The 27,688-nt window shown below is 42.5% G+C and overlaps 1 protein-coding gene across 1 annotated transcript in view; it reads right to left on the reverse strand.

Moving 5' to 3' along the window:
- Positions 1 to 27,688, reverse strand: part of CCNI (cyclin I) — a 69,283-nt gene that overhangs the window by 26,338 nt on the left and 15,257 nt on the right. The window contains exon 2 of the mRNA XM_060687018.2: positions 10,449 to 10,605. Within this exon, the coding sequence (XP_060543001.1) occupies positions 10,449 to 10,562 (114 nt within the window). The 5' untranslated portion in view covers positions 10,563 to 10,605. The remainder of the gene's footprint in view (positions 1 to 10,448; positions 10,606 to 27,688) is intronic.

Here is a 27,688-nt window from a genome sequence, read left to right on the forward strand (position 1 = left end):
TTCGTCGAAACGTTGCCAAGACACTTCCAATTTTACGTGGGAGAAGACCCGAATAACCAAAGACCTATATATATATATATATATATATATATATATATATATATATATATATATATATATATATATATATATATATATATACCGCTATTTTCCCTATTTGTGTTTTCCCATTTTATTAATATATTTTCTCATTATCCATCATCTCTTAACCTTTTTAAAATTCCATCATTTATTGACTTATTGACGTGTGTGTCTTTCCATCCGTCATTTTTCACCTGTCTGTCTGTCTGTCTGTCTGTCTTTCTCTCCCTCCCTCCATCTATCTTTATAAAGGTAGTTGATTTACAATCACAATCAAGTCCAAAATTTCCACTGCTAAGCAAGACATTTGTTAAGTGAGTTTGGCCCCATTTTACCAACTTTATTGCAACAGCTGTTAAGTGAATCACAGCAGTTGTTAAGTTAGCAACACAGTTAAGTGACTTGGACTTCCCCTTTTACTTTGCTTATCAGAAGGTTGCAAAAAAAAAAAAAATCACACGACCCTGAGACACTGTAATCAGGGGTGAAATCCAGCAGGTTCTAACAGGTTCTGGAGAACCGGCAGCGGAAATTTTGAGTAGTTCTGAGAACCGGCAAATACCACCTCTGGCTGGCCCCAAAGTGGGGTGGGAATGGAGATTTTGCAGCATCCTTCCCGTGGAGTGGGGTGGGAATAAAGATTTTGCAGTATCCTTCCCCTGCCACGCCCACCAAGACATGCCACGCACACAGAACCGGTAGTAAACAAATTTGGATTTCACCACTGACTGGAATTATCATTAAATACAGTTGCCAAGCATCTGAATTTTGATCACCTGATCCCAGGGATGCTGCAACGATCGTCAAAAAGCGGTGATAAGTCACTTTTTTCTCCAGTGCCGTTGTAACTTCGGTCACCAAATGAATTGTTGTTTAAATCCAGGGCTATCTGTACTAGCTATCCAGATTAGTGGATTCTGAGCTCAAATATCTTGCACCACGGATATGATTCTACGCAGGGCACCCTGCCCAGAGACCTAGTATAAAACTGAAGCAAAGAAGTGTCTAATAATAGCAGAAGAGTAAGCACTGGGGGGTAAATTCAACCCTTCCAAAGCAGTGCCTGACAATACTGAGATTATGACTTGATCCAAATTAAGCGCTTAGTACAGGGTGTACCGACCTCAGCACACCGCTGCCAATGCTGAATCGCCTGGAATTTGCAAGGGAAGCTGCGGTGGGGACACCCTGTGCCAGGTCTTTATTTTGGACTGGGTCTTCAAGAAGAAAAGTCTCGTGGATGTAAACAAGACTCTTCTGAGTCAACATTTGCAATGTGGGTATTTTATTTGGCCACACGCTGCAGGTTATGTCTCGTCTGGGTCAGAGATTCTGTAAAAAGGTTTAGGAAAGCAAAGATAAAGTTATCCAAAGGAGAGGTGTTCTATGATGACACGGGATAAAGGATGAACACAGAGGGGAAATGTCCAACCTTGGCAATTTTTGAGCAGGTGGATAAAAATTGATTTAAAAAAAAATAATTAAAAATCAGATTTTTTTTATTTCAATCACATTTTTTTAATTTAAATTGGGCTTTTTTTATTTTTATCGAATTTATTTTAATAAAATGCTTTTGGAGTTAAAAAAAGATAGTTTTCTATTTAAGATACATTAATAATTTAGTTCAGCATGAAATGGAGCTTAGTTATGTACCCTGTTTCCCCCAAAATAAGACATCCCCCGATAATAAGCCCGATTGGGCTTTTGAGCGCATGCACTAAAATAAGCCTCCCCTCCCTGAAAATAAGCCCTCCCCAAAAATATTTAAACGCAGAAATCAAGTAAGACGGCAAGAGGAGCCCCGTCTTACTCCACGCGCCCCAAAATAATAAGACCTCCCCAAAAAGAAGGCCAAGCGCTTATTTCGGGGTTCAAAAAAATATAAGACAGGGTCTTATTTTCGGGGAAACCCGGTAGCATGAGGCTGTATATTCTGCAATATTTACATTTTTGTTAAAACTCATTCAATGAATCCAAGGCTCTGCAAGCTGAGATAACATGCACTGCATCGATGCATTCACACAATCTCAGAGTAACCATGAGATAAATCATAAAACAAAGTTCGGGAATATTCCTTTATCCCATTGTTTTTGCAAATCTATGTACACTCCAACTGTATGATTGTTTGAAGAGAAATGCATCTGTACCACCAGGCTCTAAGTGTGAGGAGGAAGGGTAAGCAATAAAAATGAAAGTGAAACCTTCTAAGCAGCTTATAAATATAATATTAAAGGGCACCTGTCATTTCAGATCCATCATGGCAACCTGTTAGTGGGCATCCACTCACCTGCTGCCTGCCACGTACCTCACCTTGTTGTGTCACTGCCATATCACCATCCATCCCATTAAAGTGAATGGGACTGTCGGTGATTTAACAGCGGGTCAGAGGAGGAGCCGCTGTGGGACAGAGATGACAGTTGCTCTTTAAAAATTATGATTTAAATCAAGTTTAAATCAAGACTTTTTACTAGTTATTTAAATCATGATTTAAGTCGACTTGATTTACCATATTTTTCGGAGTATAAGATGCTCCAGACTATAAAACGCACCTACCTTTTTGGGGGAGGAAAATAAGAAAAAAAAATCTGCCTCTGCCTCCCAGCAATTTTCCTCCTTGCAGCAAACAGCAAACAGCCTGCTTTACTTTCATTTTCATCCCAGCCTGATTAGCACAAGAAAAAACAAAAATTCTGCCTCCCAGCAATTTGCCTCCTTGCAGCAAACACCGGAGGCCCGCGCGGCAATAGGCAATGGCAATACCTGCAGCCTAAAACAGCTAAGGGTCGGGAGGCCGATCCAACCGACAATCCAAACAGCTTCTTGTGCTAATCAGGTTGTGCTGAAGCTGAAACAGGCTGCTTGCTGCAAGGAGGTACATTGCTGGGAGGCAGAAGCCAAAGGGTGGGGGCCGGCAGGCGGGCTACATTCGGTGTATAAGATGCACCCAAATTTTTACCCTCTTTTGGAGGGGGGAGGAAGTGTGTCTTATACTCTGAAAAATATGGTAAATTAAATCCACCCTGACTTTAAGACTTATGGACTTCAGCTCCCAGAATGCCCTAGCTATCCAGAGCAGTTGGGTCCAATCTTGGCAACTTTTAAGGCCTGTGGAGTTCAATTCCCATAATTCCCCAACCAGCCATGCTAGATGTGTCCAACCCTGGCAATTTTAAGACTTGTAGACTTCAACTCCCAGAATTCCCTAGCCAGTCAGTGCAGATGTGTCTGACGTTGGTAACTTCAAACCTGTGGACTTCAACTCCCAGAATTCTCCTGCCTAAGAATTGGTAGTACAGTGGTCTAAGGCACCCTGTTATTAAGCTGATTATTAAGACCAGCTGCCTGCAATTGCAGGTTCGAATCTCGCCAAGGCTCAAGGTTGACTCAGCCTTCCATCCTTTCTAAGGTAGGTTAAATGAGGACCCAGTTTGTGGGGGCAATAAGCTGACTTTGTATAAATATACAAAAGGATGAAGGCTATTGCTGAGCACATTGTAAGCCGCCCTGAGTCTCTGGAGAAGGGCGGCATATAAATCAAATTAAAAAAGAAAGAAAAAAAGAATTGAAGTCCACAAGTCTTAAAAGTTGCCAAGGTTCTGGACATTCTTACTCTAGAAGAGAAATATTCCAAGTAGCAGAAGGAATCTATTTTGGACGGTGCCTGCCATATGGATGGACCCTCCTGAGTCCAATCTGTCGTTCGGATTATGCAATAGAGGCTGGGAGCCAAACAGGAAAAATTTACTAACAAATGTCTATCAGCCTCACAATGAGTTCTGAAGAACACACATTATGCTGTGACCGGATGGACAGCTGGAAAAGGGCAGCACACTTTGCAACCGTCATAAATACGAGTCAGTTGCCAAGCGTCTTGATTTTTTTATCATATGGCCGTGGAGATACTGCAACGGTCATAAAGTGTGAAAAACGGTTGTAACTCGCTTTTTCCGATTCTTTTGTAACTTTACCTGGTCACTAAACGAACTGTTTTAAGTCGAGGACTACTTGACACAACCTATTTTCACCCTAAAATCTTTGGGACTTGCTTCATTCCAATTGGGAAATTAATTATTGCTGAGCACATTGTAAGCCGCCCTGAGTCTCCGGAGAAGGGCGGCATATAAATCAAATTAAAAAAAAAAAAAGACTTTAGAGGATAATTAGAACTGCAGAAAAAACAATGGTTACCAACCTGCCTTCCATTGAGGACCTGTATGCTGCACGAGTCAAAAAGAGGGCTTGAAAATACTGTATTTACAGACCCCTCACATCCTGGACATAAACTGTTTCAACTCCTACCCTCAAAACGATGCTATAGAGCACTGCACACCAGAACAACTAGACACAAGGAAATTTTTTTTCCCCAAATTCAATTTTCTCCTCATTTGTTCTTATTGGGTATAGTCAAGGGTTTTTCACTGGGTGAAACAAAACTGATATTCTATATGGTGTCAGCAGCCAGGTTATTGATTGGTCAATACTGGAAAAGGGTTGATGTGCCTACAATTCAAGAATGGACCTTGAAGATGGCCAGTTTCACAGAAATGGCGAAGGTATCAGCATACTTAAAAGACCGGACTCAAGAGAGTTACGTATGGGAGTGGAAGAACTGGATATATTATATGGAGAATAAATACCAAACCAGGAAGTACCAGATAGTTTTCAGCTAAATGTTGTGTAGAAATGTATAGTTTATAAGGGGCGAAATAGTTTATTGTGATGTAAAAATTTATAGTGCACAGGGTGGGGAATAGAGGGGTGGTAAAGTATGACATAATATAATATGGATGGATTTCACCTTGGGGAAGTCATGGGGAGGGAGGGGTTGGGGGGGTTGGGGAGGGATGGGGGGAAAAATGGGGAAAAAAATTGTTGTTTGTAAAACTTTTTCAATAAAAAAAAATTGGGGTTGGGGAATTGGCATGTGACATTTTCAACAGCAAAGAAAGAAAAATAAATAAAGCGTCACGAAGGATGTTTGCAGCATGAATTACTCTGATTTTGAACACCGAACGGCGGTAGGCTTTCTGGAGAGGGAAGCAACTTTTGCCAAATCTGCTTCAGTGGACTTTCCGTTCCCACCCACCAGCCCAATTGCAGGAGCCAGAAATGAAAAGCAAATAAAATCTGAAGGATGAATTAAAAAATAATTTACGCTGCCGGATTAAAATGAAGAACTGGGCTACATGGGTAGTCCTCAATTTACAACCATTCGTTTAGTGATTATTCAAAGTTACAACGGCACTGAAAAAAGCGGCTTATGACCCTTGTAGCATCCCCATGGTCATGTGACAAAAATTCGGCCGCTTCGCAACTGGTTTTTATTTATGACCGTTGTAGTCCTGGGATCATGTGATTCCCTTTTGCGACCTTCTGACAAGCGAAGTCCATGGGGAAACCAGATTCACTTAACAACCGTGTTACTAACTTAATCTCCCCAGTGATTCACTTAACAACTGTGACAAGAAAGGTTGCAAAATGGGACAAAACTCACTTGACCACTATTTCGCTTAGCAACAGACGTTTTGGGCTCAATTATGGTCGTACGTCGAGGACTACCTGGCCGTACTTCAGTCAGTCAAAACGCTGAACAAGTCCACAGCTCATGTTCTCACCATCTGGATGCAATGTATTTATTTTATTTACTACATTTTTACGCTACCCGTCTCTCCTAGAAGGTTTTCTTTACAAAAGAAAAAACCAGAAAGTCCAATTGCCTTCTGGAAAAACACCTTTGGGACAACCATGGCCTGGATGACTGAGAATCTCTACAGACCTTTAGCTATACAATTTGGGATGAACATCCTTTGAATGGTGTGGGAGTAGGAATAGATTTCCAGAGAAAAAATTGCAGACTACAGGAACCATTTTCACTACTCAAGTGACCCTGAGGGCACAGATAAACCTCCGAGTGCTTCAACGGCCCTCTAAAAGGATGCAAATGTCCAGCTGTCTGCAAGGAGTATAAATCCCTCCATTCCCCACTATCCTATCAGAGCTGAAGAAGCTTCTTGGATGAGAAGCGAAATGTCTTCAAAGAAAAAACAAGTACCATATTTTTTGGAGTATAAGACGCACTTTAGGTTTTGGGGAGAAAAATAAGAAAAAAGCTGATTGTCGGATGGCCTCCCTGAATACCCCCAATCAGCTGTTCCAAGAAGTGAATTTTAGCAACAGGTTGGTTGGTTGTGAGCTGTGTGCCTTGCTTTTTTTTTCAGCCTCTGAAACTTCTGAAACTCTGTTTCAGAAAAAACTTTCTTTCTGCCTTTAAAAGCCTCCGAAAGAGCTTCAGAAAAAAGGGCCTTTTTTTTCAAGCTCTGTTTGGAGACTTTTTTTCTGAAGCTTCTTTGGAGGCTTTTTTTTCTGAAGCTTCTTTCAGAGGCTTTTTTTCTGAAGCTTCTTTCAGAGGCTTTTTTCAGCCTCTGAAATCTCCATTTGAGAGGCTGGGCGAGGCTACATTCAGAGTATAAGACCAGGGTGGATTTGATTTAAATCAAGTCAATTTAAATCATGATTTAAATCACTAGTAAAAAGACTTGATTTAAATCAACTCGATTTAAATCATAATTTTTAAAGAGCAACTGTCATCTCTGCTACTCCTTTGACCCACTGTTGACTCACCGATAGTCCCAGTGTTGCAGAATATACAGCCTCATGCTACATAACTAAGCTCCATTTCGTGCTGAATAAACTAAATTATTTATGTATCTTAAATAGAAAACTATCTTACGATAGATTTTTACCCCAAAAGTTTATTATTAAAATAAATTCAATAAAAATCAAAAAAATCTGATTTAAATCAAAAAAATCCGATTTTTTTGATTTAAAAAAAAAATCATTGATTTTTATCCACCCTGTATAAGACGCACCCAGATTTTCACCCTCTTTTTTGGGGGAAAAAGGTGCGTCTTATACTCCGAAAAATACATTAAGTCCAGTTGCCGCCTGAAAAAACACCTTTGGGACATCTCTCCTATAAAGTGACTCTGAACAGCAATGGAAGAGTCTGTCTCTTGCAACCTAAGGGCCAAAAATCCTCTGTAGGCAAACTCAATCCCACTTTTTCTACCAAGCAGAAAACGTTCAGAAAAGCTTTGGATGAATCATATGGAATAGCTGCCATGGGCAAAGCGGTTGCCATGGTTTCCAAACAATCTTGGCTCTAGAGACAAAATATTCACGCCCACACGAATTGTGCCCATACCCCAAACCTGACATCTGACCAACTGCAATCATGAATGTATACAACTATGAAGTTGTTTCTGCCAAGGCAAGAGCAAGCAGGACCTTGGCACCCTAAGCAATTTGTCTGTTTCTTGGCAAAGCGAGTCCCAGTTCTGTCACAGGTCGTCCTCGACTTACGACCACAATGGGGGCCCAATGTTTTCTGTTGTTAAGGGAGACATTTGTTAAGTGAGTTTTTGCCTCCGTTTAATGACTTTCTTGCCAAAATTTGTAAGTTGAATCGCTGCAGTTGATAAGTTAGTAATACAGACGTTAAGCGAATCTGGCTTCTCCCCCCCCCCCCATTGATTTTGCTTGTCCATAGGTCGCAAAAGGGGATCACGTGACCCTGGGACACAGCAACAGTCGTAAGTGTGAACCAGTCCAGCTGCCTTTTAGAAAAAGTACCTTTGAGACAACATGACCTGGATGATTGAGAATCTCCATAGATATCCTGCCTTTTAATTTTTTTCTTCTTCTTCCTGGCTTCTGAATGACTGATAGTGTGATGATGTCACTAAAGTCAGCACTACTCAAGATTTAAGGTAAAGGTTCCCCTCGCACATACGGGCTACTCGTTCCCGACTCTAGGGGGCCGTGCTCATCTTCGTTTCAAAGCCGAAGAGCCAGCGCTGTCCGAAGACGTCTCCGTGGTCATGTGGCCGGCATGACTCAACGGCAAAGGCGCATGGAACGCTGTTACCTTCCCACCAAAGGTGGTCCCTATTTTTCTACTTGCATTTTTTTATGTGCTTTCGAACTGCTAGGTTGGGAGAAGCTGGGACAAGTAACGGGAGCTCACCCCGTTACGCGGCACTAGGGATTCGAACCGCTGAACTGCCGACCTTTCGATCGACAAGCTCAGTGTCTTAGCCACTGAGCCACCGCATCCCTAACTCAAGATTTATAGCCTGCTTTTTTCCATACAGAGAGGGACAGTCTGTGATGAGTATTAATAAACCTTCCTTCCGCCAGCTCAACTTTCAACCACTGCTGTGTAAAAACATAGTAGAATTCTATTTTAATCAGGAAGTGCTGCTATAAAAGGGACACAGAGAAGAATCTTTCTAAACGAAGGGATGATCCATGCTATGTGTTAGCCCTTTCCCCGTTTGCTTTGTACGACAGAAGCTTTGAGGACAATATGTCTATGGGAATTCTCAATCATCCAGGTCATGGTAGTCCCAAAGGTGCTTTTTACAAAAGGGGAATTTTTCCTTGAAGACGTATCACTTCTCATCTAAGAAGCTTCTTCCGTTCTGGCAGAATGGTAAGAGAATGGAAGGATTTATATTCCTTGCAGAAAAAGAGTACTAACAACCAGAGGACTGCAAGGAATTTAAGTCCTCCCATTCTCCGCCATTTGGCCAGAACGGAAGAAGCTTCTTAGATGAAAAGCGAAATGTCTTCAAGAAAAAAAAAAGGCAAAGAAAGGCCACTTGCCTTTCGAAACAGCACTTTTGGGGCTTAAGATAGCCTTTCCCAAATGTGTTAGACTACAAGACCCATTACACGTAGTCCTCAACTTACAACAGTTCATTTAGTGACCGTTCAAAGTTACAACAGCAGTGAAAAAAGTGACTTTGGACCAATTTTCAGTTACAATCTTTGCAGCACCCCCATAGTCATGTGACAGAAATTCAGAGGTTTGGCAGCTGGTTCACATTTATGACCTCTGCTGTGTCTCAGGATGATCTGATCCCCTTTTGCGACAAGCAAAATCAATGGGGAAACCAGATTCACTTAACTACCGTGTTACTAATTTACCAACTGCAGTGATTCGCTTTAACAACTGTGGGAAGAAATGTGGCAAAATAGGGCAAAAATCACTTAACAAACGTCTCACTTAGCAACATAAATTGGGGGCTCTATTGTGGTTGTAAATCAAGGACTACCTGTATTCCAAGCTAGCTCCACTAACAATGGCATAGGGAGGCAGAGTCCACTCCTTCTGATGAATCACAGATTATTGATTTATTGTCCCACTTATAGGTCATTCCAACTGGGAATAATTCTTGAGCAGCATTTGCCCAAATCTCCATAAATTGCAATATGATAACAACAACAAAAGCACAATTCAATATTATTACTCCACCCATATACAATAGCATTGGGTTTAAGGAAAGCTATTTCCAAAGAGATGATGTCCCTTGAATGCTAAAGGCATACGTAAGGCAGCAGGAAATTTCTTAACTCTTTCAAGGAACAAGCCGGTTTATTCTCACTAAGCTGCTACAAGGAAGTAGCCTTTTAATAACAATGACTTAACCCCTGTTGTAGCACAGCACAATATGTTCTTCGACGCCACGGGATGTTCCCCAAACAAAACATTGCTCAACTGGAAAAATTAAACGATAAGGTTCTCCTTATTTAAAATTAAACGATAAGGGCATAAACTGCTAAACAAATAAGGCCCGATGTGCCACCAGGAGATGAGATGGACTCCATATCAAGCCAGCTCCTCAGAAGCATGAAGAGTCTTAGAAATATAGAATAGAGTTGGAAGGGACCTTGGAGGTCTTCTAGTCCAACCCCCTGCTTAGACAGGAAACCCTACACCGCTTCAGACAAATGGTTATCCCAACATCTTCTTAAAAACTTCCAGTGTTGGAGCATTCACAACTTCTGGAGGCAAGCAGTTCCACTGGTTAATTGTTCTAACTATCAGGAAATTTCCCCTTAGTTCTAAATTGCTTCTCTCTTTGGTTAGTTTCCATCCATTGCTTCTTGTCCTGCCTTTGGGTGCTTTGGAGAATAGCTTGACTCCCTCTTCTTTGTGGCAGCCCCTGAGATATTGGAACACTGCTATCATGTCTCCCCTAGTCCTTCTTTTCATTAAACTAGACATACCCAGTTCCTGCAACCGTTCTTCATACGTTTTAACCTCCAGTCCCCTAATCGTCTTTGTTGCTCTTCTCTGCACTCTTTCTAGAGTCTCCACATCTTTTTTACATCGTGGCGACCAAAACTGGATGCAGTATTCCAAGCGTGGCCTTACCAAGGCATTATAAAGTGGTATTATTAACACTTCACGTGATCTTGATTCTATCCCTCTGTTTATGCAGCCTAGAAGAACTATCTTCTTCTGCAATTTTGTCAAACCAAACTATAAAGAGGCAGAGCAAAAGTGACAAAGGTTTTACCTGATTGGGCTGAATTCTGGGCACATACACCTTCCACGTCTGAGCTTCCCTAGAGATTGCCATCTCTAGGAGGACGGACAACCTCTGGCTCTCCAGGGGCCCTGAAAACTTCATGGTACCCCTTGGGTCTGCCGGCCACCCAACTGGACACAGCTACCTGCGAATGAAGAAGAGAATGAAACAAACAATGAGCGATGTGAAAAGAAGCACATACGGCACCATTTCCCATCATCATCATCATTATTACTATTATTATTATTATTATTTACTTTATTCATTAAACATGAAACTCAGTCAACTGAACGTTCAGAAATGCATCACAAATACCATTGACTGGTGCTAATGGTTGATACGGGTTGCTGCCAGCGTCCTAGGTATCAACCAAGTACCTTCTTAAGATGTATGGTCTTCCAAGTAGCACAGTATTTTGCAGTTCCGCTGGTGTTATTGCAGGAAGCTGCAATTTGCTGACGTACCTTATAAAATTCTTGGACATGGTACCAAGTGCCCCGATGACAATGGGTATCACTGTTACATGTTTCATCTATAGTTGTGTAGTTTCAATGGCCAGGTCATTTCATTTCATTTCATTTTCATTTTATTAAATTTGTATACTGCCCTACTCCCGAAGGACTCAGGGCGGTGAACAGCCATAAAATAAAACATATAAATACAAAATTTAAAATAGAGATAAAACAAATTAAATAAATTTGGCTGAACCATTTTAAAACCCCAATGATTTAAAACCAAATTTAAAATTCCCATTTAAAAGAGGAAAAGTTTAGGTCAGGCTGGCTTGCTGGAATAGGAACGTCTTAAGCGTGCGACGGAAGGTACGCAGATCCTGAATCCTCCGTATCTCGGGGGGGAGGTCGCGATATTTCATCATTTTTTCCAGTTCTTTTTCTTCGACTCTGGCATCTCCTGGTACCACGATGTCAATAAATTGTACGTTTCGGTTTTCGACAACAGTGATATCTGGCGTGTTGTGTTCCAAGTGACGATCCGTCTGTATTCGAAAGTCCCACAAGATCTTCACCTTCTCATTTTCTGTAACTTTTTCCACTTTATGTTCCCATGACTTTTTGGATACAGGAAAGTCGCATTTTTTACATAATGACCAATGAATTAATTTAGCAACTCAGTCATGTCTAGTTTTGTAAACAGTTTGTGCAATTTTGCTCCATTCACATATTAAATGTGAAACAGTTTCAACTTTGTTGTTGCAAAGTCGGCAGTTTGGATTGTCGGTGGATTTTTGTATCTTTGCTTTCATGGCATTAGTTTGTAGTGCTTGTTCTTGAGCAGCCAGTATTAACCCTTCCGTTTCTTTCTTGATGGTTCCCATCTTAAGCCATGCCCATGTAAAGTTGTCATCACATTTTCCTTCAATGTTTTTCAAGCGCTGTCCATGTAAAGCTTTGGTTTTCCATCTATTTAATCTGTCATCCAGCTGTTTTTCCTTATATTTTGCCTTTGTTTCTGTTGTTTTTATAATGTTCTCCGTTTTCACAGCCTGCATTTTTTCTGTATATTATTATTATTATTATTATTGGTTAATCTTTAGTGAGATTCACAGCCTTTGAGGCTGGTTAATAGCTCAGCAGCTCGAGTCCTAACCAAGGACCTAGGAACTGTTAAGGTATCGTCGGAGGATGTAAGCTGTTCCGAGTAAGGTGGTTTTTTGTAGAGTCAAAATGTTCAAGTCCGGCAAATTTAGAATTTCTAAATAGCGGGGTAGCCCTTTGGGTATTGCTCCAAGGGCTCCCATTACAATCGGGACAACACACGATTTCTTTTTCCACAGTCGCTCAACTTCAATTTGCAAATCCCGGTACTTTGTGATTTTTTTCTTGCTGCTTATCTTCAATCCATGCATCACCAGGTATTGCAATGTCAATAAACCATACTTTTTTCTTTTCAACTATTGTTATGTCAGGTGTGTTGTGGACCAAGTGCCTGTCAGTCTGAATCCTAAAGTCCCACAAGATCTTGAGTTTCTCATTCTCTAAAACTTTCTCAACCTGATGTTCCCAGTGGTTTTTGCTGTACTCAAATCCAAACTTCTGGCACAATTTCCAGTGAAGAATTATTATTATTATTATTATTATTATTATTATTATTATTATTATTATTATTATTATTATTATTATTATTATTATTATTATTATTATTCACTTCCAATCTGAACATCTTCTTTTGTCTCCAGAAAAAAAAAACACTCCGGGATCCCTGCTCCCATAGTAATTTTTTTTTCTGATTTGTTCCCTCAATTGCTTATCCAAGATTCCTCAATGAGATTAGAAATGGCAGATAAGCTTCTCCAAAGAGCCAAAAAATCCCTGTAAAATCCAGACATAGAAGACTAGCAACTAGTTCAGTTACCACGGCACTGAAAAATGTGACTTGTGTCAGTTTTTCTCACCTTGCAGCATCCCCAAGGTATTGTGATCGAAGTTCAGATGCTTGGCAAAATGACTCATGTTTATGACAGTTGCAGTGTCCCAGGATCATGCAATCAACTTTTGTGACCTTCTGACAAGTAAAGTCAATGGGGAAAGCCAGATTCACTTAACAACCATGTTATTAACCGAACAAACACAATGATTCAAGATCTGTGGCAAGAAAGGTCATAAAATGGAGCAGAACTCACTTAATAGCTCGCTTCACAACAAAAATTTGGGGTTCAATTGCGGCCTTTTAAATCGAGGCCTACCTTGTAACATCTGTCTTATCGGAGGTGCATGTTCCTCCTGGAAAGTACCGTATTTTTCAGAGTATAAGACGCACCTTTTTCCCCTCTAAAAGGGGGTGAAAATTTAGGTGCGTCTTATACACCGAATGTAGCCCTGCCCACCCACTGGCCCCCACCCTTTGGCCCCTGCCTCCCAGCAGTTACCTCCTTGCAAGCAAACAGCAAGAAAAAAACAGCTCCTTTCAGCTTCAGCACAGACTAATTAGCACAAGTTGATCGGATCGGCCTCCCGACTCTCAGCTGATTTGCTCTCAGCTGTTTTGCACAGGGCTCTGCTGCTTGCTGCAAAGAGGTAAATTGCTGGAGCAGATTTTTTTTCCCTTGTGCTAATCAAGCTATGCTGAAAACGAAAATGAAAGTAAAGCAGGCTGTTTGCTGTTTGCTGCAAGGAGGCAAAATTGCTCAGAGGCAGAGGGAGATTTCTTTTTCTTCTTTTCCTCACTAAAAAAGGTAGGTGCGTCTTATATTCTGGTGGGTCTTATACTCCGAAAAATACAGTACTTCAGTAGCCAAGTTGCAAAATTTTTATTGCCCTGAAAAGATTTCACATTGTAGAGGTAGTGCTTGATTTACAACATGTCACTTAGTGACTGTTCAAAGTTACAACGGTCCTTTAAAAAAGTGACTTAGGACCACTTTTCACACTGATGACTATTGCAGCAGCCCCCATGGCCACGTGATTTACATTCAGAGCCTCGGCAACTGACTCACATTTATGACGGCTGCAGTGACACGTGATCCCCTTTGCCGACCTTCTGACAAGCAAAGTCAAGGGGAGAACCAGATTCACTTAACAACCGCGTTGATAATTTAACCCCTGCGGTGATTCGCTTAACAACGGTGACAAGAAAAGTGGTAAAATAGAGCAAAACTCACTTAACTAACATCTCACTTAGCAACGTACATTTGGGGCTCAATTGTGGTCATAAGTCAAGGACTGCCTGTATTGGGATATATATTTTTCCTGACTAATGGCATATGTGCCCTCTGACGTCCGTGCCAAGAATCATCCCTTGAAACGCTGCCAGCGCCCTGAAGAGAATTACCAATCACTGTCGTAAGCGACATCTATTTTATAAGAGGGCAGGGCCCTCCACACATTCACTCTTTCATCATTTATGGCTTGCTGCAATCTCTAGAATGAGCAGATGGCATCAATTATGCATCAGCAGAAAAGCAGCTCGGCAGAAAACCTTCAGAATGATCCAGGAGTGAAATGCACCCAGTTCGGACCAGATCGCCCGATCCGGTAGCGATGGAAGTGGGTGGTTTGGAGAACCGGTAGCAAAAGTCCCTGCCCCCCATCCCCCACCCAACTGAGCCGCACAATCATCAGAGACTTTTTTTTTAATTTTAAAAAGTATTTTTTCTACAACCTCTTTGGAAAAAATGCTTTTAAAAGTAAAAAAAAAAGCCTCTGATGATCACGCAGCTCAGCTGGGATCGTCAAATGCTTTTAAAAGCCTCTGATGATCCCAGCTGAGTTGCCTGATCGGCAGAGGCTTTTTTTCTTTTAAATGCCTCTGACGATCCAAGCTGAGTTGCCTAATCGGCAGAGGCTTTTAAAAGAAAAAAAGCTTCTGCCGATCAGGCAACTCAGCTGGGATCGTCAAAGCCTTTTGAAAGCATTTTTTTACAACCTCTTCACCGAAGAGGTTGTAGAAAAAATGGTTTTAAAGGTTGTTTTAAAAAATGGCCACGCCCACCCAGTCACATTACCCACCAAGCCACGTCCACAGAACCGGTAGTAACAAATTTTAGATTTCACCACTGGAATGATCCTGCTCCAAGACTGGCATGCGCTCTTACTTGAACTTTCAAGCACGTTGAGCAACTCAAGTCCTAGGTTGCGTGAACCGAGGGGTTAGAATCAAGATCAAGGGAAGTGTTAGTACCGCTTGAATAATGCCTTGGTTAAGATCACACTTGGAATAATACTGCATCCAGTTTGAGTCCAATGCGAGTTCCACCAATTGCAGTTAGATTACTTAGGTTACCGAGTGTCAAACGAGGGGATAGAGATGGACCCGGCTAAAGTACAATCAGTCCTAGACTGGCGACCCCCTCGCATCCGCAGAAAACTGCAAAGCTTCCTGGGGTTCGCAAATTTCTACAGGCAATTCATCCCCTCCTTTGCAAGAATTGCCAAACCTCTGACGGACCTCCTACAAACAGGGAGTCCGCCAACAAAACCCCGGGAGAACCTCTACAGTGGGACCCGGCCTGCCAACGGGCATTCGAGACACTAAAAGAGATGTTTGCAAAAGAACCTGTCTTAAAGCATCCTGACCCTGAACAGCCCTTCGTCATCCAAGCAGATGCAAGCGATGTGGCAGTGGGGGCCGTGCTGCTCCAAAAGAACAGCCAAGGTAATCTACAACCTTGTGCCTACACCTCCCGCAAGCTCATCGACACGGAGAGGCGATGGGCGGCGTGGGAGAAGGAAGCGTTCGCGGTGATGGTGTCAGTGCTGGGACGCTGACAGCCACAATATTAAAAAAAAAAAAAAAAAGAAACTCTTGGAAGAGTGCAGAGAAGAGCAACGAAGATAATTAGGAGACTGGAGGCTAAAATTTACAAAGAACAGTCACTGGAATTGGGTAAGTCTACCCTGTTTCCCCGAAAATAAGACCCAACCGGAAAATAAGTCCTAGCATGATTTTTCAGGATGCTCGTAATATATGCCCTAACCCCAAAATAAGCGCCAGTTAAGATTGTCAGCCAGGTGGATGCATTTAGTACAGTATTTTCCCCAAAAATAAGACCTAACCGGAAAATAAGCCCTAATGCATCTTTTGGAGCAAAAATTAATATAAGACCCGGTCTTATTTTCGGGGAAACACAGTAGTTTAATGAAAAGGAGGAGTAGGGATGACATGTCTATCAGTATTCTAAAGGATTGCCACAAAGAAGAGAGGGCCAATTTATTTTCCAAAGCACCTGAAGGCAGGACAAGAAGCAACGGATGGAAACTAATCAAGGAGAGAAGCAATTTAGAACTCAGGAGAAATTTCCTGTCATTGAGAACAATTAATCAATGCAACTGCTTGCCTTCAGAAGTTGTGAACGCTCCAACACTGGAAGTTTTTAAGAAGAGATTGGACAACCATTTGTCTGAAATGGTATAGGACTTCCTGCTCGAGCAGGAGGTTAGATTAGAAGACCTCTAAGGTCCCTTTTAATTGTTATTCTCTTAATTCTTGAAGGTAACAGCAAAACAGCTTGAGCGCAATAGAAATAAAGCAAGAATAAAAAAAAATAAACGTTCATACATTAATTCTGCACTTTTTCTGTCTCTGGACTTTTCCTTCAGGGCACCAGAAGTGGGAGGACGGAGAATGATCAGCAATTTTATTTATTCTGCCTATCATGTATATTTAAAAATCATCCAGCAAGCATACTTCTTGTCCTCTCACATTTTTTCCCAAACATCCATGCATCCATCTTCTATCACTGCACTGGAAGATGCTAGAAGCAGAATGTATAAACCTGTGTCATCTTGACATTTTAACTCAAGTCGTTTATATTTCATCATATGCTAAATAATAAAGAAGCTGTTTATGAAGATAAAGGACTAGTAAAATAAGCTATTTACGGGAATTTTTTCCATGTCATGTATGTGGGTATAGGCATAAGTTTGTATTTATTTATTTTGTCATGTTTCTGTGAAGTATATTAGAGAAGGAGATCCTTTGAGAGCTGTATGCAATGAATTTTTATTTTAATGTATGCCGATTAGTTTGCATTCAAAGCAAGGGTGAAATGCTCCTGGTTCGGACCGCCCGATCCGGTAGCGATAGCAGCGGGTGGTTCGGAGAACCGGTAGCAAAAATCCCTACCCCCCCTATGCCCAGCTGAGCCGGACGATCATCAGAGGCTTTTTTTTTTTTTTTTACTTTTAAAAGCATTTTTTCTACAACCTCTTCCGACCAAAAAATGCTTTTAAAAGTAAAAAAAAAAAAGCCTCTGATGATCGCGTGGCTCAGCTGGGATCGTCAGAGGCTTTTCAAAGCATTTTTTTCTGCAACCTCTTGGCCGAGGAGGTGGTAAAAAAAATGCTTTGAAAAGTCTCTGACGATCCCAGCTGAGTTGCCTAATCGGCAGAGGCTTTTCAAAGCATTAGAAAAAATGCTTTGAAATGTTTTTTTAAAAAAAAGTTGGCCACACCCACCGTCACATTACCCCCGCCACCAAGCCACGCCCACAGAACCGGTAGTAACAAATTTTACATTTCACCCCTGATTCAACGTGACAATAAAGTTGTCCTAAATTCATCTGGAGAAGCAACATTCCAATCACAATCCCTACAGATCCTCAACTTATTATTCAAACCAGATGCATTTGCCCCCATAAGGACTCCCCGACTTACAATGATTCATTTAGCGACTGTTCGAAGTTGCAACAGCACTGAAAAAGTGACTGATGAGCGTTTTTTTCACACTTACAACCTTTACAGCGTCCCGTGATCAATGGTCACGTGATCAAAATTTGGTCAGTGTCCGAATTTGCAGTATCCCGAGGTCGTATGATCCTCTTTTGGCGACCTTCTGACCAGCAAAATCAATGGGGAAGCCAGATTGCACTTTAACAACCGCGTTAGAAACTTAATCATCGCAATGATTCACTTAATGACGGTGGCAAGAAAGCTAGTGAAAGGGGGCAAAAATTCATGGAACAGCTGCCTGGCTTACCAATGGAAATTTGGGGCTCACCTGTGGTCCTTAAGTCGAGGACGGATCTATACTCCTCTCCAACAGCAAACCTTGCTAAAAAAATCTTGGAGGCTGCTACAGGACCAAGGCCATGGGAAAGAATCTGAAGCTTGGAATTTCTTCTGCCAAATGCTGAAAATTGAAACCCATCACCCGGGAAACTCTGACCCTGACAGATTTAAATCTAGATGGCTTCACTTGCCGGCTTGTTTGCAAGCAACCATTTCCGACCATCAAAGTTGGCAAAGAAAGCAAAAGTTGTTCCAACAACTTGTAACCAAATTTTCTGAAAAACAACCAATTCCATATTTCTAGAGCAACTTACAAATTGGAGAGATTAGAGGGGGAAGACTTTTGATGAAAAAGAGTATTGCAAAGTATTTCCAACTTTTTATCTTCGGGACAAGCCAACAAAACCTTATTTACTTCTTCCAAGCCTGGCAAATAAATACAGTAAACTGTGTTCTCCATTTTTGGAGAATAGTGTTAATCCTCGGTGTCTGACCATTCGTTTAGTGACCGAGGTTACAACAGCACTGAAAAAAGTGTGACTTATGACTGTTTTTCACTTAATGGACCTTGCAGCATCCCTGTAGTCATGTGATCAAAATGCAGACACTTGGCAACTGACTCATATTTATGACACTTAGTGTCATGTGATCACCGTTTTGTGACCTTTTGACAGGAAAAGTCAGTGGGGAAGCCAGATTCACTGAAGAACTATGTCACTAACCTAATATCTGCAGTGATTCACTTACCGTGTTTTTCAGAGTATAAGACGCACCTTTTTCCCCCCTAAAAAGGGGTGAAAGTTTAGGTGCGTCTTATACACCGAATGTAGCCCTGCCCACCCACTGGCCCCCACCCTTTGGCCTCTGCCTCGCAGCAGTTACCTCCTTGCAGCAAGAAAAAAACAGCTCCTTTCAGCTTCAGCACAGGCTAATTAGCACAAGTTGATTGGATCAGCCACCCGACTCTCAGCTGATTTGCTCTCAGCTGTTTTGCGCAGGGCTCTGCTGCTTGCTGCAAAGTGGTAAATTGCTGGAGCAGATTTTTTTTTTCTTGTGCAAATCAAGCTATGCTGAAAACGAAAATGAAAGTAAAGCAGGCTGTTTGCTGCAACGAGACAAAATTGCTCAGAGGCAGAGGGAGATTTCTTTTTCTTCTTTTCCTCACGAAAAAAGGTAGGTGCGTCTTATACTCTGAAAAATACGGTAACATCTGTGGCAAAAAAAGGTCTTAAAATGGTGTAAAAGTTACTTAACAACCCATTTTGCTTATCAACAGAAATTTTGGCCTCAATTGTGGTTGTTCAGTCAAGGACTACCTATGAGAAGTTCCTACTTCCAAGGTCAATTTTCACCAATTTTCACATGTCCCGTCTCCATGACTTGACCACTTGGTTGGAGAAGATTGTTCTGAACTCTTTGCAAAGAGTTGAAGGTTTGGGAACATTATATTTACATCTGATCTTGAAGGAAGAGCAGCTGATTTCCAACTAAGAGTTAGTAATTAAGATAAGATGACCAGATCTGGAATATTGCATCCAGTTTTGGTCACCACGATACAAAAAAAGATGTTGAGACTTTGGGAAACAGTGCAGAGAAAAGGAACTAAGAGGATTAAAGGCCCGGAGACTAAAACATATGAAGAACGGTTGATGGAGTTGAGTCTGGCTAGTCTAGAGAAAAGAAGGAGTTGACGGGACATGATAGCACCATTCCAGTATTTGAGGGGCTGCCACGAAGAAGGTGGGGGGTCAACTTATTTTCCAAAGCACCAGAAGGCAAGACAAGAAACAATGGATGGAAACTACTCAAGATGAGAAGCAATCTGGAATTACGGAGAAACTTCCTAACAGTGAGAACAATTAACCAGTGGAACAACTTGCCTCCAGAAGTTAGGGGTTCTTCATCACTGGAGGCTTTTAAGAAGAGACTGGACAGCTACTTGTCTGAAATGGTATAGGGCAGGGGTCTGCAACCTTAAACACTCAAAGAGCCATTTGGGCCCGTTTCCCACAAAAAAAAAAAAAAAACCCACCGGGTCCGGGAGCCACAAAACTTGGCTGGGCGTGGTCGACTCCACATCACTCACTCCCACCCAGTCACATGACCCTCCTAGCCACACCTACCCAGCCAATCTTTAGGGCAAAGAAACACCGGGAACCACCAAAACCTTTTCTCTCTCCCCCCCACTCTCTGTATTTCTCTATGTCTCTCTCTCTCTCTCCCTGCCCCTCTCTGTATCTCTCTCTCTGTGTATCTATGTCCATCTCTCCCGCTCTCTCTGTATCTCTCTGATTTCCAAGGCCAGGCAAGGAGTGACTGGGAGGGGAGGGCGAGGGGTGGGATCAGCCAGTGATGGGACAGGGAGCTGCAGCAGAGGGCCCAAAGAGCCGCATGCGGCTCCGGAGCCGCAGGATGCTGACACCCAGTATAGGGTCTTCTGCTTGAATGAGGGTTGGACTAGAAGCAGGGGTGGTATTCACTTAAATTCCCTACCGGTTCGCAAATGTGAACGTGTATATCCACGCATGCACACGCCCTTCCGCGTATGCGCTTTGCTCGTTCGTGCGCCTTCCACGAATGCACCCAACCTCAAAAAAGTGCCTAAATAGGACGGCATAGAGCCGGGGCAGATGGGCAGGTGGAGACACCTGCGATTTCCGCTACCGGTTCGGGCAAACTGGTCCGAACTGGCTAAATTCCACCTCTGACTAGAAAACCTCCAACGTCCCTTCCAGCTCTATTCTGATTCTGAATTTCATTTGTTTGTTTGTTTGTTTATTATTTATTTATTTATTCAGATTTCTATACCGCCCTTCTCCTTTCGGACTCAAGGCGGTGAACAGCCAAGATAAAACATTTGTACACAAAAGTTAAAAATAGGTTTAAAATAATTAAATAAGTTTGGCCCGTAATTTAAAGCATTTCAATTAAAACCAATATCAAATTTTAAAACCAACCATAAAATCATTTGTTGATAGATGCTGGCCCATTACCTTGACTTTCTGTAAACTGCTGTGGTCCATGATACAGACAAACCAATAAGTCTTAAGTTTATTGGGGTGCCCATTCTTTCCCTCCTGCCATCCCGGTATGTGTCCTCTTGCTACTTCTTCTAGTCAGAAGTGATCAGAAGTGAGTGAGGAAAGAGGAAGTAACTTTGGGTGATGCAAGCAGAGAGTCAGGGATGAGAAACTAAGTGACTCACAGGGAGAAAAAAAAAAACCCCACGAGTGTCACAAACTTTATCCACTGATAACCTATCTTAACAATGGGGCCCTCCAAATGGAGACTTTAACACCCATAATCCTTAACCAGGATGCAGCCATTTTTCTTCAAGGTTTAACTTTTAAACTTGAAACGTGGACAGGTAGTCCTCGGTTTACGACCACAATTGAGCCCCAAACCTCTGTGGCTAAGTGAGACAGATGTTTAAGTGAGTTTTGCCCCGTTTTAAGACCTTCCTTGCCACAGAGTTATTAAATCAATCACTGCAGTTAAGCTAGTAACAGGGTTAAGCTTCCACGTTGACTTTGATGGTTAGAAGGTCCACAAAAGGGGATCACATGACCCCAGGACACTGCAACCGTCGTAAATATGAGCCAGCCGCCAAGCATCCAAATTTTGATCACGTGACCATGGGGATGCTGTAAGCGTGAAAAACAAGTGTAAGCTACTTTTTTTCAGTGCCATTGTACCCTCGGTCACTAAAAGAATGGTTATAAATCGAGGATTACCTACGGTATGTATCTGTTTTCATTTATATTAGAATTGTTTTCACTGGCAAGCCTCTTTGGGTGCTTTTCAGGAACAGAAAATCCGCATGTAAATCCAACAGTCCTTTTTTTAAAAATAGAAAAGAAGTGGGGATTATCTTTAATGCCTAAAATTGCTTGGGCCTACATTACGGGAGAGATTAGTTTTTCTTCCCTATAAACCCAAGCTGAAAAATTGCAAACCTTAGATGGGACAGCAATTTTCATTAGCAGAGGTCTTACTCCGTTAAAAACCATGGAAACGACCTGAAAACTACCAAATATATACAGTATATTACCTCAGTACCCATCGTTAATTGATTCCAAGAGGCGTGATGAGTACCAAAAACTATGAGTACCAAACAAGTACCGTGTTTCCCCGAAAATAAGACCCTGACTTATATTTCTTTGAACCCCGAAATAAGCGCTTGGCCTTATTTTCGGGGAGGTCTGATTATTTTGGGGCGCGTGGAGCAAGATGGGGCTCCTCTTGCCGTCTTACCTGACTTCCAGCTTTGCGTTTAAATATTTTCGGGGAGGGCTTATTTTCGGGGGGAGGCTTATTTTTTTTTTTTTAATTTGATTTATATGCCGCCCTTCTCCGGAGACTCAGGACGGCTTACAATGCATTAAGATACTTTTGTATATTTATACAAAGTCAGCTTATTGCCCCCACAAACTGGGTCCTCAATTTACCTACCTTTGAAAGGATGGAAGGCTGAGTCAACCTTGAGCCTGGTAAGATTCGAGCTTACAGTAATTGCAGACAGCTGGTGTTAATCACAATGCTATCAGTCTGCTGAGCCACCAGCATGCACTCAAAAGCCCGATTGGGCTTATTATCAGGGGATGTCTTATTTTCGGGGAAACAAGATATTTCCTATAAGGCAACAGTCCCCAACCTTTCTACTTTGGAGTCCCAGAGTAGGGGGGCAGCATATGAGTAGCAGGCGCACGCATACGCCCACCTCCAATGGAAAGGGGAAGAAAGGGGGAAGACAGATGTAGGTACAAGGGGAAATTTTTAAAAAATAGCATAGACTAACAACTTTTTGCAGTGCAGTAAAATACACAGAATTGGAAGGGACCTTAGAGGTCCTCTAGTCCAACCCCGGCACCCAAAGGTTTAAAAGAATTAAACAGAAACCTAAAAGCCAAGAGGATGGACAACACAGACTGAGGCTTGCCCGCGAAACTCCAACTCGAGCGAACGAAGGGCTCAAGTACTCTTCGCTCATGCGAGTAGAGCTTCATGCGCGAGCACAAGGGCCCACTGCTCGGGCTAGTGGAGCTTCGCACGGGCGTTTGCCCATCACTTCTGCAGCCCAGTTTCAAACAGGCTGCGGCCCAGTAGTGAGCTACGACCTCGTGGGTTGGGAACCCCTGCCATAAGGAATAATGTAGTGAGTCATTGACATGTTCTAGCCCAGTGATGGCTAACCTTTTTGCCATCGCGTGCCAAAAGTGGGGGGAGCATGGGGGGTCGCGGGTGCGGGTGCCCACATCCATAATTCAATACACCCCGCCCTCCCATGCATGCGCACGTGACCCCCACACACACACTTCCCCCTGCTTTTGGCATGCGATGGCACGGTGGGCCCAGTAGGCCCGTTTTTCCCCCTCCTCAGGCTCCAGAGGCTTTCTAGGAGCCTGGGGAGGGCAAAAACAGCCTTCCCCATCCCCCCCAGAGGCCTTCCGGAGGCCGGAAACAGCCAGTTTCCCGACTTCCAGTGGGACCGGAAGGCCTAAAAATCAGTTGGCTGGTGCGCGCATACGCGCTGGAGCTGAGCTAGGGCAACACTCGCGTGCCCACCAATATGGCTCTGCGTGCCACCTGTGGCACCCGTGCCATAGGTTCGCCATCACGGTTCTAGCCTGTGCGTTGAGTACTAAACAAACGATGAGTACCGGGACAAAATGTTCACATCAAAATGAGTACCAAACTACATGAGTTTCAAAGCAGCTGAGTACCAAGGGTACCACTGTAAGTAGATGTCAACATTCATCAGATCTAAGATAGTCATTTCCATGGCTTCGAAATAAAGAAATGGAGGGCAGAAAATATTTTTCTTTTTTCAGTCCTAAAACTTGTGAGAAATAGTGAGTAGGCATGAAAATCTGGACCAAACCTCTGGTTCGGCTACTCCGGACCCGTGGAAAAGCAGTTGATGGTTCACGGAGGAAGATGGAAGCCCATAAAAGATCTTGCTGAGTTTCTTGAGTGCAGAAGGTCCAACCGAGTAGAACTACTAGTAGATCTTCTCCCAAAGGTGAGGAGGAGGAGCTTTGGCTGAAGATTTCACAGATGCCATTACAACTTACTGGGAGAAGAACAAGGTGTGACTTCTGAAGAACCTTACCACAATTGATCCTCAGTTTCAAATAGAGGACAAAGGAGAACTATCTGGAAGGTCCACCTCAGGAAGTCACTTGAGTGCCCTAACAAAACGTACCACGGTGACAACCAGACAACTGTTTTGGTCAGTTGATCATGTTCCGTTTCCATTCCGTTCTGTTCTCCTTCATTCTTGGTGTTCCAATTTTTCTCCATTGTTCAGAGACCACTAAGTCTTCGGTAAATGTTTCCTTGGGATTACGCTCTGATCGTTTTTTTCACCCTTTTGAACTCTTACTAAGGTTTCCTTCTCAAGGGTGAATATGAAGAAGACCTCTCTTGTGCATTTTTTCCCTTACTTTTACAAAGTCCAGCATTAGCTCCAAATAGATGACGGCTGGAATAGGACAGATCTGTTCCAGTGACAGGGGTTTGACGACATATCCACCACACACCAGCTGGTTGCTAAGGACAAACTTTGCACAACGCTGGAGAAAGACATGGGACCCATCACATCTGACGGGGAACTTAAATTTGGAGAATGTGATCACATATCCAGAGATGCTGCAACTGGTCGAAAATAGGGGCATGTTGTTAGGGAGTTAGCAAGGTAGAGAAAATACACCCCCCACACCCGACACACACCTCTATGTTGTCCATCTTCTTGGTTTTTAGGTTTCTTATTTAATTCTCTTAATGCCTTGGCTGCCAGGGTTGGACTAGAGGACCTCTAAGGTCCCTTCCAACTCTATATATTTTACTGCACTGAAAAAAGTCGGAAATCTACGCTATTTTTTTTCCTTTTCCCCTGCACCTTCATCTGTCTTCTCCCTTTCTTCCCGTTACCCATTTTCCTATTATCTTTATTGTCATTTGTATTTTATATTGTGATAATTTTAATAAAAGTATTCTAAAAGTCACGACGAGAATCTTCATGTACTTCTGGGTAACCCTGATACCAATATTCAATAATATTGAGGGTCATAACCCCTTCAAAATACACACACACACATATATACACATACATGTGTGTGTGTGTACCGTGTTACCGTGAAAATAAACCGGGTCTTATATTAATTTTTCCTTCAAAAGACAGATTAGGGCTTATTTTCTGGTTAGGTCTTGCTTTGGGGGAAATATGGTACTTACGAGACCGCCTGCTGCTACCGATAACCTCCCACCGGCCAATACGCTCTCACAGAGAGGGCCTCCTCAGGGTGCCGTCGGTCAAGCAATGTCGGCTGGCGGCCCCCAGGGGGAGAGCCTTCTCTGGGGGGGGCACCCGCCCTGTGGAATGAGCTACCTCCTGGAATACGACTGATCCCGGACCTCCGGACCTTCCGTAAGGCCCTGAAGACTTATTTATTCCAGCAAGCCGGCCTAGCCTAAAGGGTTTTTAATGGGATTTTTAAAATTTTATAGACTTGGGGTTTTAAAATGGGAGGCCGATTGATTTAATTTTTTTTTAATTATCTTAACTTTTGTATTGTATGTATTTTAATTTTGGCTGTTCACCGCCCTGAGACCCTTTTGGGAGAAGGGCGGTATACAAAATAAATAATTAAATAAATAGTTAAATAAATAAAATGAATGAATGAATGAATGAATGAATGAATGAATGAATGAATGAATGAATGAATGAATGAATGAATAAATAAATAAATAAATAAATAAATAAATAAATCCATTTGGCTGACAATCTTAACTGGGGTTTATGTTGGGGAAAGGGCTTATATTATGAATATCCTGAAAAATCATGCTAGGACTTATTTTCCGGTTGGGTCTTATTTTCGGGGAAATAGGGTATATTGTGTATGTATATGTATCGGTATATGTACAATATGTATATGTGTCAGTGTTTAGAATGTTGAGATGCCCAGATAATTTTTAAAGAAAGCATGTTTATTAAGTTTGAAGCAAAGCTAAACCATTTCACCCTCTTCCCTTGCAATGCAATGTCACGGCAGCCTTGTGAAATAAGGAAGCAATTGTTGAGATTGGCTCATAAAATGTAGATTTCTGCCATTTGCCGAGATGACTCATCCTTTGGTATAAAGGGCATCTCTTTAAGATGCTGTAGAGATGCGTCTCAATTAGTAAGCAATTCCAACACTTGCTCAGGTTCTTCTACTAAGGAAGGTAAATCTTTCAAATTCCCCAGGATTGATATTTTAAGGCTGGATCTGACAGTCACTGTGAGGTAAGTGGTTAGAGCAACATTTATTTTCAAGATGGGTGGACTTCAACTCCCAGAATTCCACCTGCCAATATAGGGCTCGAGACTGAAACCGAATGCTGCAAATCACAACTTGCCCACGGGCCTCTAGGTAGTCCTCGAATTATGACAATTGAGCCCAAAATCTCTGTTGCTCAGCAAGACGGTCCCCCATTTTACAACCTTTCTTGCCACAGCTGTTAAGTGAATCGCTGCAATTGCCGCCTCAGGACACTGCAACCGTCATAAATATGAGTCATTTTGCCAAGCGTCTGAAAATTGTGATCACATGGCCACGGGGAGGCTGCAGCGGTCGTGTGAAAAATGGTCATAAGTCACTTTTTTCAGGGCCGTTGTCACTTTGAATGGTCACTAAACGAACTAAACGTTGTACGTCAAGGACTTCCTGTATTGATTTGCAAGGATGATTTCCCCCCTTTTTTCCCCCTGAATTCTGGCTTGGGAATTCTGGGAATTGAAATCCACGCATCTTAAAATTGTCAAGGTTGAGAAACACTTGTCAGAAGGAAAAGTTTCGCATCTTTTAAGCAAATACCAGAAGCCATTTTTCAGTTCTCCTTACATCTGTGCCTCTTGACAATCTACCGTGGCAATGCATCTCCCATCACAAAAAGGGGTAGCTGGATTTGGGCCTCTCCTTACACCAGCCAGGAAACTCAATCAAAAAGGTTTTTGATTACACTTTTGATGTAAATTACTTTTTTTTTTGGTTTTTTTTGCACAATTCATATATGCACAGCTTTTATTTTCTTTCCCCGTAAATGCTGGCTTCATAAGGATGACATGTATTCATACTCAAGAATATAATCAAAGCTGCTAGCAACTGTATAAACCAGGGGTGAAATCCAGCAGGTTCTGACAGGTTCTGGAGAACCAGTAGCGGAAATTTTGCGCAGTTCAGAGAACCGGCAAATACCACCTCTGGCTGGCTCCACAGTGGGGAGGGAATGGGGATTTTGCAATATCCTCACCCTGGAGTGGGGAGGGAATGGAGATTTTGCAGTATCCTTCCCCTGGAGTGGGGAGGGAATGGGGATTTTGCAGTACCCTTCCCCTGGAGTGGGGTGCGAATGGAGATTTTGCAGTATCCTTCCCCTGGAGTGGGGAGGGAATGGAAATTTTGCAGTATCCTCCCCCTGGAGTGGGGAGGGAATGGGGATTTTGCAATATCCTTCTCCCAGGAGTGGGGAGGGAATGGGGATTTTGCAGTATCCTTCCCCTGGAGTGGGGAGGGAATGGGGATTTTGCGGTATCTTTCCCCTGGAGTGGGGTGCGAATGGAGATTTTGCAGTATCCTTCCCCTGGAGTGGGTAGGGAATGGGGATTTTGCAATATCCTTCTCCCTGGAGTGGGGAGGGAATGGGGATTTTGTAGTATCCTTCCCCTGGAGTGAGGAGGTAATGGGGATTTTGTAGTATCCTTCCCCTGGAGTGGGGTGG

Source organism: Pantherophis guttatus, chromosome 8, assembly GCF_059756535.1.
Source record: "Pantherophis guttatus breed Tessera chromosome 8, ASM5975653v1, whole genome shotgun sequence".
NCBI classification, from domain to species: Eukaryota; Metazoa; Chordata; class Lepidosauria; order Squamata; family Colubridae; genus Pantherophis; species Pantherophis guttatus.